Source organism: Manacus candei, unplaced genomic scaffold (assembly GCF_025592945.1).
Source record: "Manacus candei isolate 608988 ecotype Guabito, Panama unplaced genomic scaffold, ASM2559294v1 h1tg000014l, whole genome shotgun sequence".
NCBI lineage: Eukaryota > Metazoa > Chordata > Aves > Passeriformes > Pipridae > Manacus > Manacus candei.
In genome coordinates, this window is record NW_026138062.1 from 40,545,185 (window position 1) to 40,560,614 (window position 15,430).

The 15,430-nt window shown below is 36.1% G+C and overlaps 1 protein-coding gene across 4 annotated transcripts in view; it reads right to left on the bottom strand.

Moving 5' to 3' along the window:
• The window catches only part of YAP1 (Yes1 associated transcriptional regulator), a 93,278-nt gene that overhangs the window by 17,245 nt on the left and 60,603 nt on the right, over positions 1 to 15,430 (bottom strand). Inside the window, exons 5-6 of one of the 4 annotated variants that reach the window (XM_051780184.1) lie at positions 3,377 to 3,558; positions 1,813 to 1,860 (exon numbers count right to left, since the gene is read on the bottom strand). In XM_051780184.1, coding sequence (XP_051636144.1) covers positions 1,813 to 1,860; positions 3,377 to 3,558 — 230 coding nt within the window. Of the gene's footprint in view, positions 1 to 1,812; positions 1,861 to 3,364; positions 3,559 to 15,430 lie in introns of all 4 variants that reach the window. The other 3 variants (XM_051780183.1, XM_051780186.1, XM_051780185.1) reach the window with 3 other exon arrangements.

Here is a 15,430-nt window from a genome sequence, read left to right on the forward strand (position 1 = left end):
TTATTGAGGTGACACACGAAAACACAAAAAATACATTTAGATGATACAACATGAATAATCTAGTATTATAGAACTTATAAGTTGACATGATTGTGTACTTTTCTATCCAACAGATCACTCAAACACACTTTAACTCATTAACAAGTGCAGACTAATAAAACTGATCCCAGGCAGGTGACTATATAGGTGAGCCTGGTATGAAACTAGTTTAAATGTAACAGCAATCCTGATTTTTGCACAAATCCTTTCATCAGTTTCTATCCCAAAGCAGTGACCACTACATAGGTATTTAATGAATTATCAGTATAGGCCCTTTGAGTTTTTGCAGCTTTTTAGGATTTAAAGCCAGAATTTCAAGAAGTTCCAAAAATCTCATCTTATAGAGTTAAGTATGAAACTGATACCAAAGTTCTCCACTCGCTGCATATTTCTGAGTTGGCTACAGAAAGAAGATACTGTGGAAGAATGAACAATGGTATGACAGGGCTCCAAGTATACAAGACAACATAGAATATGCTTTTGGGATTCAGTAAGAAAAACATCCCTCCTGAATCCTTCTGAACGACCTAATTATGCCAGAAGATAAGGTGTTTCCAACTGGTGTGGAGGAGTGTCCTCCTTTGTTTATTCTCTTGTATATCCACAATTCTTTAGGATTTTTTTTCTCCTCTAGAATAGTATCTAATATTGATTGCCAAGATCATTATGTGGTTAATGGTCTGTAAAGGAATCAAGTTATTACATCTCAATTAAAATGCTTCAGTTTAAGAACTGCTCTGGTATTGCCAAGCAAAGTATTTATTCCAGGATGTCAGCACTATTTCTAAGGTCTGAGGTTCCTCTTCTCCGAACTAGTAACATACAAATTTTGTGGTATGCAATAGTACACCATGGCTTCCAAACACAGGATACTTTCTTTTATTCTGCTTTTCCTGCCTAGTGCATACAGTTGTTCTTAAAACACAAAGTACAATACAAGCCAATATAAATATTGTACTAAGAACTAACAGATTAAGAATACTGTTAGCACCAGCAAACGTGAAGTTCTCTGAATATACATATAAATCACCCTTTCAGAGATTCATTCCACATTCAACTTCTTTAGAAACTAAAAGAAGATCACATTAATCTGTTTATTATGCTTCACATTTTGAACAATTTTGTTTTGGTCTGAACTTGAAAGGCTTTTCTGAATTGTTCCTATTTGGAAAATGTACCTGTGAAAGAGCCTGCTAAATGTCAAAATGGAATAGTTACATATTATGTATTATATAATTGCATAGCAATTATTTTGTTAGTCTAATCTATTAAGTAATTCTGTTACCTCTGCATGTTTAAAAATCATAAATATTTCAAGTGACTTTTTATTAACTGATTACAGATATCCTTCTTTAAGATCATACCTGTTTAAACAAACCAATAAGAACATTCATATGAACAGTACTTAAAAGTCACTAACTACTACCTCAGATAGTTTCTTTTAAATACACATCTTGATGACAATGGGACTGGAATAACAGTATCCTCAAGAATGCTAAACAAGAAGGTTGTTTTCAATGTAGAAAAATGTGCAATGAATTCCTCATTTGCTCTTAAATATTGATATAAAGTTGTGGTAATGCAGCACTCTTAAAAAACAGTGTTTAGGGTCACGACCAGAAAAGTAGTTCAAAAATTCGCATGGCAGAGCTCGGTTTTGTTTGTATGTTTTTTCTGTTCTTAGAATGCCTTCATGTAGCAAAAAGTTCCCTGCTAGCCTAATTTAATGCTTTCATTTTTCTAATTATGCTGAAACATCAGTTAAGAGCCTACCTGATGTTTTGGAGAATTTGCTGTGCTGGGATTGATATTCCGCAATGCCTAAGAGTAAAAATAAGATGGATAAAAATTACTTTAGCTGCATGGTTTACCTATGCAGGCTGTCTTACAAACACCATCTTGTAGTATCAAGCCCCCAAGACAGGCCAGATGAGACAGGATAAGGGAGTTAAGAAACTATAAAAATCATGACACAGTGAAACAAAACTCACAGATTTACCAAGGATGAGTATTTGACAGATAAGCTTAACGACTAGAGAGAACAACATGAAGAAAACTGGCTGTCACCTGGTCCAAAGTTAGTCAGGTTCTCAATGACAACTGAGGCAAGAAGACAATTAGAAGGCCTACCTAGAAGCATGCTAGCGCAGGGTAAAATGTTTGTTGGTGGATTAATTGCAAAGCAGGAACAGCAGAAGCCCAGGTGCTTAAGCAGAGAGAAAGTCCTGATACCACCTTTGCAATGTATTCTTACCTAGAGTACTATAAAAAGTAACGGCTGTAAAGATGACCCATCTTACACCAAGAGATGCTGAAGATTCCTACAAAACAGGCCTTGACTACAAAGGGGATAACGGGAGTCAGAATCCAGGACAGAATACTGCAGGTGATGAAGAAAGAGAAAAGCTGTCTTTGAGGACATTAAGATATTATCCTCTTCTGATACAAGGCCCATCACCCAAAGTGAAAAGGATAAGATTTTAGAAGGTTTTCCTCAAAGAAAAGATTAGTGCTTTCTCTGGCAGTGTCAAAACCCCAAAGAATACCCTAGGTATCTAGCACAGATGGTAGCAACTCTTAAAACATTCAGATGGAAAAATCGAAGCAGAAGGCTTAGAGTCAAAAGGAGGTCAAGACCGAATTCAACATCCAGAGACTGGAAAGTCTAGTCCTACACTTTAACATCTGCTACAGCTATATTCATACAGTAGAAAAATACTGAAAAGAATAGCTTGTAGCCTAATTATGAAGTTTGAAGTTCTTCAGCATAAGAGAACCATGGGTTCAAAACACAGCAGTGATTCAGTTGTTCCATGCTCACTCCACTGTTGAACAGGCAAGATTTTGGCAACAAGGTGTCCCCCTTAATGAATCTTATATGAACTTTAAAAATACTTCAAAATATTGCAGACTACAACAGGTTCTAAAACTGAAGACTTTCTTCCACTTAAAAGGGAAAACCAAAGCAGCTGTGGGAACCAACTTTTTGCCTTTTACATGACTTGGAACTCAATGAATATGAAATATATCCTCAAGAGGAATATCCAATCACATCAACAGTCCATGTTGTCATCCTTTTTGGTTTATGAAACCTGTTCTCAGAGAATTCTTTTAGAGGGAGGAATGAGGAAGGAAAGCAAAATCCTTCAGTCTGATAAGTCAGACATTTTCACTACCAAGCTGGTATAAGTAAGAGCATGAATTCAGACCTTTCTAGGTCTCAAAGCTTTTTGTACAGTCACAGGTCTTTAAGACTCACTGAAACAACAACTTAGCCAAATCAAAACATAACATACAAAAGAAATAGTGGAAGTAGGTGTCTAACCTGTGGCCTCACCTGCCGAAGCAGTTCTTGATGCTTCAGTCTCAGCCTTTCTTTCTCCATCTGCAGCTGCTGAAGTCTCATCTGTTGCTGCTGATTGGAGCTACTCCCACCCATCACACCACCCTGAGGACTCTGAGGAGCCAGAGGAGGTGGCTGTTTCACTGGAGCACTTTGGCTGATTCGCTGATTCATGGCTAAGGAACCAAAACAATAAACATTTAAAATGAAACTCAAATAAATACAGGTAAGGAAAGTATTATCCATAAAAGGCATATAGTAAAAAATTTATATGACAAGCCATGACAGTGCAAAACATGCAGTTACACTGATGTTCAAAGTGTGAAATGTATGCTCACATGTGTGAGCAATCAACGTGTGTAAAATTAACATAATAGTCTCCTGTTTAAGAATGCATACTTGTTCGAAAAGCTTCTGAGAACAGTTAAATATATAAGCTGGTGAAAAATTCAAAAGTGGTAGTAAAATATTTCAAGTCGAATTACAAGGATCTCTCTTCTTTCTAATAAACTATTCTCACTTTAGACACGAATAGTATAACTTTTTTTATTCATGTGAAATCTTAGAATCATTAAACTCAAGAACACAGAGAATGACAATGGTCATCATACTTATACTGAACTACATCTAGTTAAAGGTTAATTTAAGTGGAAGTTAAATTCTTCCCACTGCAGTGCAGGTCATGCAACAAGCATTCACATCCATGTCACATCAAGCTTTTAGTGTTACAGACTTTATTTAGAGCTTTTTGACAGGCAAAATTAGAGCTGGTACAAAAATGGCAGATGAATTATACAGCCATAACTACTGACATCAACATAGGAAAGATTTTGCTTCATTTTCTTTTACCCCACAGCAGTATGCAATGCATCTTTTCTCGGGAGCGGAGAAGAAAAAGTGTCACTTCCTATGCCTAATGGACAATGAGAACCCATCTTCCCCCATAAAATCAAGGTCTAAGACAATTTTATTTTATAAAATAATGCATGACTGGGATGCATCTACCTGACAGGCCGGATTTCTCCCTCATATGATACCAGTATGGTTAAAGTCAATGGAGGGACTAGAGTTCCCATAGCAAAACATAGGGCTGGGAAAGGCTGACTGTATTGCAAGGACAACATTTTCAAGGGCTTTCAGTTTTGGAATTAACTCTCCATTGTGTTTTCTGTAATAGCCTGAATCTGTTAACATTCACAAAATGCTACAGAATAAAGCAGTGATAGGAGAATGGTAGAGGTTTATATTTTTTTCTGGGAATGAGGATTATAGTTTATAGAAACATAGAAAAAAAAAGGAGAGAGCTTCTTTTAGGATGACAGGGTGATTTGGGGCAAAGAAAACCATCTGTTGAATTAGTTTGATTAAATGTTCTCATATAGAGAATTTCTGGAACACTAACACTTATAACTGCCATAAGAAAGGACAACTATCTCATAAAGAATTGGTATCAACTTTTCACTGAAAAGCCCTTCAGTCTCCACTGTCCATAAGCCTTGCTCCCTTTTTCCCTTGCCACAGCTCACCTTTCCATTGGGAGGTAATATATGAAGAACAAATGTCATATACTAACTGGAGTGATAACAGAAAGTCAAAAAAAAAAAGACTAAACCAGTTACAGACTCAACTCTTCAGTCCAACTTTCAACTAATCCACTGGTCTAGCACAGAGTCAACAGTCTAATGGGCAGATGGGGCACATTTTCATGAGTCACATCAAAATTAAATGGTGTCAAATAGCTTGAAGTAATTTGAAATAATATTTTATGCGGTTACTAGTGAGAGAGTTTCATACATATGATCACTAATAAGATAAAACTTCCTGTAAAGGTAAGCGAACCAGTGAAGTAGGAATAGAAACTGAATTCCAATGCCAAGCAGAAACAACAAAAAGAATACCAAGGGCCAGAGGTTCAACTCTAACCCACGAGTCCCATCCTTATCCAGCATGGACGAGACACACAGCATCACTTCCCCATCAGAACTGAACTTTAGGAAGAAGTTGACCAGAATCAGCTAATTAACCAGATATCCTATACAAGCTGTGGTCTCTAAGGCAGCAACAGGAAGACTGGCCCCAAGACACTGGAAAATGTTAAGCAGAAGTTCAAACAGCTTCAACAGCTGTCCTGTAAGGATGTGGGCAGCGAACTTTTAATTACATGCTCCAGGATCTCCACTGGGCACTGTTTGCTGGAAGACTGACAGCAATTAAGACTACCTACAGTTACCAAATCAGGGCAAAGTTGAAGATAGAGAAAGCAATGCAAAAAGAAATGCAGCCCATCTAGCAGTTCTAGACAAGCTAGACATGACATTGCTGGAATGGGGAACATATGTCCTTCTTTCTCTCTTTTCAAGTCTGGAACCAGGACCATGCCTTTTGCTTTATATATCTTACCCTCTTTCAACTTAAAAGCAGTAATGAAGGAGTTAGTAGGGAACAACAGAAAACAACAGCCTTCTCCTGCTGTTAGTTAATTCTGCAACTCCATCTGAAGTCTGTGCTACCCTTCAGAAGTTCCGGGATTCAAACCCTGTTATTAAACAAGATGGAAGGTCAGTTACAGTAGAAAGCCATGAGGGAAGAAAGTTTGAAAATTACAATCACCAGAAAGAAGTACATCTAAGTTAAAAGCAGACTACCTAGTTTGTAAAAATTAAGTAACCAAAGCTGAAAAAATGTCAATTTCTTTTGGTTAAAAAGGCTGCTTTTGCGGTTTAGTCCCCAAAGATATAATCATATCTTGGTTTTGGAGGTTTTGGAGTCCTGCCTCAATGTATTCACAGCCAAGGCATATTACAGATAACCTCATAAAAATTTAAGTGCCTAACCTTAAACACTTAAGTGCAGTATCAGTAACATTCCTTCAATATGTTATGATTTTGTTTTTCCTGAATGCACTATACAAGTATTATTTCCCTAGGTCTCTTTTCCACGAATAGGTAGTTTTGTAAATAATTTCCTGCTCATGCCAAATGCTTCATATTTTACATAAGTGTATCTTTCTGACAGCTGCATGTATTATTCCTGTTCTCTCTGACCACTGTTTGCTCCATTCTTCTCATCTACTGACTTCACAACAAAAACTATAAGAAAGAAATCATGTTTCTCTGATATTTTTTGTTTTAATCCCTCATCCTAGATCCCCAAAATGCCTTCTAATGTCTATTTTTAAAGTAAATTTGTAGCTGAAAGCGTATCTAAAACTGGAATATCATAAGATACTGAGACTTTGGTGTGTACTTAATATTCATCAATAAATATTAGAGGAAAACTTAATGAGATGATTTGGCAACTCTTCGGAAACTGAACCTATAACTCCAGTTTCTAAATTATTATTGATCAGGTCTCCATTAAAAGGATGTTTCTGAACATTTTATTATTTCAAGAATGAAAATGCAAGACTTCAAACTGATAAAACTTTAAACTGTCCTCAGAACAGATCATGGAGATGTTTTTTATATGAGTGAACTATTTTTAACCCTGAATATAAACTAAAAGTCAGGATATTAAAAGAAGATGCAGCTAACTGAATTTCATTGATTTAACATATCCAAGTGAAGAACCAGTGACCAAAAACCCAGCAGTAATTACACTCAGTGATTTTCAGCCACCTTGGTGATAAGAAGAATGTAATTTTTATCATTTCCAATACAATACTTAATGAAAAGAGAGGAAACATATCTTGTTTCAATGGTAGTGAAAAAAGAAGGGTTTAAAGCTTTTTGTTGTTGTTTGAAGTTGTTGTTTTGTTTGTTTATTTGTTTGTTTTGTGGGTGGTTTGGTTGTTTTTTTTTTACATTCTTAATTCTCCATTACTTACCACGGATGCAACTGCAGAGATCTGCACTCTAAAGAACATGCTTATCAATGTGATCTCAGATAAGGACATTTTATTTTTTCCACATCTCATGGGTCTGTGATGATGCTGACACGCACAGCTCTTTTTAAGTACTTTGAATTCAAAGGTAAAGAGCTTCATTTTATCTATTAGCTAGGACTTACCAGTTTTCTAATGCATCCTGTTCCTTATGTTCCATGGCTATGGAAAGCATTTAAATAAGGGGCTCTGCACCCACACAGCGGAGGCTGCAAAGACCTCACAGGCAGAGCAGGAACAAACAAGTCTTTCTTTCTAGAAGAGGGGGATTTGAGGGAGGAGGGGCAGACAAGTTAAAAAACACAGGCAACTTAAGACAATAAAAAAGATCTTGTAGTCCTATAATATGGCTTAGCTTCACAATCTGCAGGATATAGTCAATTGTAAGTGCTGCAATATGCTTTCAAGAATAGAAAATGAGTGGTCTTCAAATGCTACACATTAAATGTTCTTCTACTGTCCAAACTCAACAGCAAAAATGCCTCTTCTGTACTGCAGCAGATACTACCTGACAGTTATTGAAAACAAGTTTAGACTGCTGTCTAAATGATAAAGACCACATGAAAAATAAAAAAGAAACAAACAAACAAAACTCAAAAACCAAAACCAAGAGGGAGAAACTATTACCAGGCATTGGTGCTAGAGAAAAAAGGCCAGCAGCTTGTTAACAACTGAAACATAAAAGGCTAATTCTCTCTCAAGATCCGACGTCAATTGAAAATGGCAAGTCCCAGGGCTGTGACAGCTTGCAGTAACACTTTCTTTGCCCTATGGAGAATCCCATGCAGAGATTACACCCTTAATGATTAATAGGCACAGTTGAATGTTTGATTTTTTTTTAATTTCGTTATAATTTCACCCTTCAAAGCTAAACCTAATTTTAATCTGCAAAATTAAAGACATTATTTAGTTGAACAAACAACAACAAAAAAGCTCAGAATTTTAGCATACTATAACTGGCTGTCCTTAGTATTAAGAATTAATGTTTTCACTGGGGGAACTAAAAAAGAGAACTCGTCCACTTCAGTTTCATTTAGGAACCAGATACCATTTTTGTCATTGTGCATAATTTTTGGCTATGGTCAGGGTTTTACATGGTGTTAGTTTGCAACTACAACAAAGGCAAAAAATTCTCTTTGATTACATTTAAAAGAGCTGTGAAGAAAAAAAATTACAAGCAGGATTTGAAAGAGTGAGCCTCAGAAGTAATAAAAACATGTTCCAAGTGACTTTTTAAGAGAGACTTGGTACAACAATTTGTTATTTAATCAAGATATAAGTAATGTTTCTGGGTTGCATTCTTTATAATGCATTGTCTATTACTTCAAGGAAATCCCAGTTGCAGTTTCATAATGCCGCTGTTATAAACCAACCTAAAAATTAGCACAATAAAATATTCCATTGCTTTCGGTCTCTGATTAATCTTAGAATCCTGGAGCTTAGAATCCTTCAGCTTTGGGGGAAACCTGAAACGGACTCTGGGCTCATTTTGCTCTCTTAAGGGTACAAACAAATCTTAGTGTCTTAGTCAGGTAAAAAGAAATATTCACACATTCCTGCCGTGAATTTTGGTTAAAACAAGATCTATCCAATGAAAGTACTATTACAGAAGCATATCCAAACTACAGATTGGTTACTCTACATTTACTGTTTACTTGCACTCAAATGAAATCAGTATTTTTCTTTTTGTTCTACTAACACTATTGCACCAGCTGGTTAAAACAATTTAAATTAATTTAAGTAATTGTTTTTAAAATTCTGTCTCTATTGTAAAATGTCAAGGTGCAATGAGTGGATTGACTGATCACCACTAACACTCCATAGCATCTGCACACAGACTATTAACACACTGGAAACTAAACTGGAGTAAAACGCTGTATCAGGATTTTTCCCCAATAGCAATACTTATAAAGGACTTTCACTCAGTGTATGCCAGCCAGAAAAGCAAATATAAATGAGATTCTGCAGTAAAGTAAGTAGCTATTAGGAACTTCAGGTCAGTGTACACATACAAAACAAAACATTTTCCACTCTTTAAAAATAAATCAATTTTAATTTTGAAAGGCAATACGATTTTTAAAATATTTGACTTTATTTTTAAATCTTCATACAGAATGCAATTGACACCCTAAGTATTAGTACTACAGGAGAACTACGTAAGACACTGCATTGGACAGATTATGGGAAGAAAATGTGATGTAATGTCATCTCAGTTTAAACTGTATGTAAGAAATGCAGAAGAGCAGGAATCTGAGCTCACCAAGGCCCCATGTCTGTCAAACTCAGTATCTGGAAAAATATATTTAATGAAAGCTAGTCCACATTTTAGATCAAAGTTTAATCAGCAAGGAGTGTACATAAGGGTATTAGCTGCAAACAGTTTTACTGGTTAATCACCACATAATACTTCCTGCATTAAAGAGGCCAAAACCCTTTCTTTTAATGCAGGTTTCCTTCAATTTGTTTTAAGGGAACAAGCCCTATGTATATGCACGTGTACATCTATATCTTTTTTTAATCTCTGTTATAAACCCATTAGAAATGATTAAACAGGAATTAAAAAATCCAGTGAAAACTACCGTAAAAAAATAAAATCAACAGTATACTTGTCAAGAAACATTTCTCTCTATAAGAAACTGCAATTGTGTTTCAACATGATTGAATTCAAAGAGGAAAAAACCTGACGCTTCTTTGAATTTAAGATCATATATGATTAGATATAGAGATATATAATTATTGGAGATATATATATTTAGATTGCATATAATAAATTATGTGTTCAAAAGGATTCCACCTTCAACTTCTAACACAGTATGCTCATTAACAGAGAAGTGCAAACTGTACTATTAGAAGGATATGGTGGAAAAAACATACCTATCAGGAGTGCAGTTTCCTTTTACTATCACAGCTGCTTAGCACAACACTGGAAGCATGCACTGTTTTTACTGGCACACAGACATCATTAGCAATAAATCTCCTTTCTAAAACAGGGCTAAATTACTCTGAAAACAAAACAAAACCCCAAACAGGTATAAACTTATATAAACCTACTACCTTGATAAATCCTTAATAAAACTCTGGTTTTCCCCCTATTTATTAGTATAGAAATATTCTACATTAAGTAGATAACTGCATCCTGACATAATACTTGTGGACAGATTTAATAAAGAGTAAAGAGATATAAATGCACCCTGCTTTCAAACAAACTAAGATTTCACTGTCTGATACAATGGTGCACAACAAATAAGTATTTATCAGCACTACCATAACAGCAGCATCTGCCTATTAACAGTGATGCTTACCACTGAAATTTCATCTATCTCTGCAGATTTGCAACGGGCTCACTTTCACAGAAAGTTCACTGAAAACTGATGCTGCTTCCTCTGTACATACTCTCTGACACACAAACCAAAATAAATAAGACATTTCCCCATCCTAAATAATCTCCTGAAACTGTTCTTCTGCAAAAACAGAGATAGGGAAACGAAAAATCTAATACCACTAGACCTTTTAGATAAGTCAAATCCTCTTTGTTTTAAGGAGTATGTAAAGAGGGTATGTCATTGCATTTGCAGATCAAAACCACTTGTGGCTCATACTTCGCTTTTTGTGCAAAAATGGAAGGCAGATCTGGAACTTAAAAAGTCTGAAATGCTACTATGACCAGACACAAGGTCTGGCTGGTTTTCTTTTTGACTAGACAAAGGCCAAAAACCAGTTTTTCAGTCTAGGGTTCCCGTTCTATCTTGTCCACAAATCTCCATCTGGAAAGGCTCCTGCAAACCAATTTGAAGACACATATATTAAACAAAGAGCTAGACAGGAAAGGGATAAGAAAGCAACACTATGGAATACTTCCTTCTAATTTTGATACTTAAAAAACAGCAGATGCTCTGAAGCTTAAGCTTTTAAGTGAATTACAAGCTTGTTGTGTGTTTGCTTGCCTTTTTTTAAAAATAGAAATGATAAATACGTTTCAATTACATGTACATTTAATTGAAACAAAGCCCTTTTGATTGTTTCAAAGGTGTAATGTTTTTACACTACATAAAAAAGAAAGCAGAAAATCTTGATGTGCGTTCTCTATAGTCCTACTGTCATCATCAGTTTTACTCCATTTCCTACTTGTGCAGTTCAAGCACCTACTGTACAGAGAGCCCCTATGGCACTTTCCATAATAATATTAAACACTGACTTGCCATACCTTCCCCCTCAACCGAAATTCATGCAGAACTTCAAAGAACATTAACATAATCTCTAAGTGGGAGTGAGAGAGTGAGTCGTGGCAATGATTTCAACCTGAGGTCACATCTTTTGCTTCATACCCCATTACTGCACCTTCGACAATTGAAAGAACAGAAGGAAGACTGGGCGTGTGTAACACTGGTATGATCACTACTTACAAACTCTTAAAAACCCAAGTCTGGAATAAAATAACAAGGAAGCTGAAACAGTATCTTCCTTTACTCCAATCCTCGCAGACACTTGTCTGACTACTCTAATGGAGTACTTTCTGCTTCTAAACCAGACTTAACCCAACTCAGACAGAAATGAACTGTCAGTTTCCAGAATTTTCCCACTTCAAGTTTGCTGTTCCATCTTTGAAGTTAACAAATTAAGTATCCTCAAAAGGCAAATAATTTTAAGTTGCATTTTAAAGCCAAGTCCTATCATCTGCTAACTTAAGTAACAGTTAAAATCCCTTCAACGGCATTTGATACAAAAGTCAAGTCTTGGAAACTTGTAGCAATAAAGTTGAACGATTCCAAACTTCAATTGGTACTAGGAAATTTAATTTTATAGAAAAAGCAGATGTTCTACTTCACCAACTCCAGCCACTCAGAATGCATAGCTGACCTGCCTCCTATCCAGATGTTCTTCAACTATCAAGAAAATGCATTAAGTTATCTGGAAGGCTTAAAAATCCAGAAGAATCTGTGAAGAATGACCAGTGAACAACAGCAGAAATGACAAAACAGTCCAAAACACGAGCTCAATCTGACAGTTCAATTACCTTAAAGAAAAAAAAAAACCACCTTCCACATTCAAAAAAAAGCCAATTTGAAGCACCTTACTCTGAGACCTCTAAAGGCACTGAGAAGGTAGGACAGCATGTTTGTACCAGATGCTCCACTAGACAAGAATTCTGCTGACACAGGCCTAAGGACCACCCCCCCGTCCCCATTCCCATTCGTTTGATCCCATGTCACCTTTTATGACTGCCTGTGCTTGGCTAAAAAGACCCTCCTTTCATATCAGTTCTTTCCTAGATTTGAAAGTTTGTGAACTCTCCTAATGCAAAACTGCTTTTAAGTCATATGTCATACACTTGGAGGACAAACGTCTGAGCTACAAGACTTCACTGCCATTTAAGTGGTGTAGCTGAAGACCTCAATCTCAGTTCAAAGATGTTAGACCTGAGTCTTGGAACAAAGTTTTTATCTTCAACTCAGGTTTCAGACCTAGCCTACTCCACAGCTGGGTATTCTGACAGGGGCTCTTATCTGATTTATTTCTAAAAGTCTGCTCCAAGAAAGTATCCATATTAACTAAATTCTTTTATTTTCTGCTTAAAAGCATGAATGCAACACCAAAATTTGCCTTACCAAGTCAGTCAGTCCACCTAAAATAATTTTTTCAAACTGATCTTCCTTCCTTTCTCTTTTCTAGCCACAATAATGGAAAATTCAGAGCACTGTTTGAAAAAGAAGTATATGCACACTTACTAGAGAAAATAAAGATGAATGCAAAGTTTCCATCTGATGAAGAACATAGATCTAAAGGCTGTCTCCATGGAAGCTGGCAATTCAGAAGCAATAAGAGCAAAAACTCTTCATACCTTCTGGTTTTGAATATGGGAACAGAAGAGTATGTTTGCACATGCCATTCAATAGGTTTGTTTTCTTCAATGGTTCTTAAGATTGGTGAAAGTGGTAGTATCAAGAAAGAAATTAATTTCTCCTTTATTTTCAATCGACATTAATATAACTGTAATAACCAAAAGCTTCGACATGACAAAGATGATTTCACTCTGCTTCTGAAAGCGTTATTCGTCAAAAAATAGTGAAAACCAAGCCCTTACATTACAACACAGTGACAGAAAAGGGGGGGAAAGCCCAACAGGAGTTTCAATCTATATTAAGCATAGAAAGGTAAACTTCTGAGTCATTCGCATGCTATTTAGTGTCACAGTGCATATTTGCCGAGGATCTCCACATGATAAATAAATACAAAGCCCAGTAAGTTAACTCTGTCAAAGAGATTTTTTTTCTTCATGACTGGAGTGACTTAAGGAGGTCACAAGTGAGAAAGCAACAGGCATAAGATTTTGTATTTTCTTGGCTCAAACGATAAAAACATAAACCACAATACAATGGGTACAACTTAAGTTTTCAAGGAAAACTTCTTCAAGCTCAACAGCAGCTAGCAGCTTGTCTCTATTTGCCATCACTCTAGATCAGAAGAGCCCACATGCTTTTTTTTTTTCTCCTTTCCTGCCCCTTTCAGTTACACTTGAGCTCTTTGACTGAAAAGGTCTGGAACAGATTAAAAGTCCAACCACAAAATAAAGAGCCTTGGCATGTACTCAAGCCTGTCTGGGATACACATACGCAGTGGGCCCAAAAAGGGAAGCTATGCAGCAAGAAACCCTTAATCAGTCTTTTGGACATTTCTAACTTCTTTCGGTTTTAACTGCACAGCCTTAACATTTGATGGAGTTTCAGTATGCACAAGACAAGTAGCTTTTGCCCTTACAGTTAGACTACTCTATTTACAGGAGTACAAAACAGTTCTGAAAAGCAAGATTCATCTCATGACTTCTGTCAATTAAGGCCTTTTTCACACTCCTTTTTAATTCCAGCTCATCACTGGAAACTGTAAAGTAATACATGTAAAGAAAAATAGATACCCTGCAAGATTACCTGAGTAAATATAATTGACTGCAAAAGGCAACACTGATTTTCAAAATGACTGCTTCCTTTCCAGCCTTATTCACATATTAAGTAATTGTGAAGTTGCAAATTACCCACACACACCTCTTGCAACACGCAAACAGGTCTGTAGCTCTGGCTGGTGTTAAAGCCAGTATGGACAGTTGCCAAAGCTGACGCCCCACCTTTGGACTCAAGTTGCACAGTGGTTCAACCTGTCTACAAACTGGTGAGCAGTTTATAAACAAACTGGGACAATCTGGTATTCTCCATAAGAGTAAATGGATGCTTTAAGTACACACTCAAGCCTAAAAACAAAAAAATGCAGGAATTTCTAACAGTCAAGTCAGAAAACAAAACAGAACAGTGACTGTTGAGTTTTGTAGCTCTGTATTTATACGGCATTCATGGAGTTAATGCCTCTCCCAAAAGGGGCCCACAGTTGTTGTTAGGTCAACCCCTGTAAAGCTTCAAAGGTTTTGTATCCCCTCAGCCTGACCTACTCAGTGATCTGCACACTGTTTTCATTTGGCTGCACTGAGTCCAAAAGTAAAGCCTGAAAACCACAATGATATCTTCTTTTTTTTTTTTTTCCCTACTGTTTTTCCATGGCTCTGGAAAAATAACTACAATCTGAAGGAGTTGAAAATAGTAAGTTATTGGGAAAACAAATCAAGGGCAAATTAATACAGCTAATAAGGCTTACACATACAGGTCACAGCTTTATACAAAAACAGAAATGGTAATGCTACTTTAAATACATTACTTGGACAATCTAAGAAACTAGTTTAGAGTCTTCATATTATACACGATTGCTTTTCATAGTCATCAGTGCCAATATTTTACTGAAAAGTCTGCACTTCTGCTCTTAATATGGATCAAAAACATTACTGAAAAAATTACATATTAGTTCTGTTTCTTTGAATTTCTACATCTAGATTTTGTGATCCTTCACTTAACTTACTATTGCTATTTCCAATATTACATAGTCTTTACCCCACAAAAAGATTACTAAAGTAGAAACAACAAAACTAATTTAATTTCTCACCGTACTGTTTAAAACAGAAGGTTTTGTTATGATCATCACTGTGACAAGCTGGAATTATAAGCTGGTATATATTTCAAGTGAATTTAAACAGCATAAATTATTATTTGACAATGCCCTCTTAAGACAGCACAAAGGAAAGCAAATATTTGTTTGGGAATTAAAAGGTTCTTCTGTGGTAAAGTTTT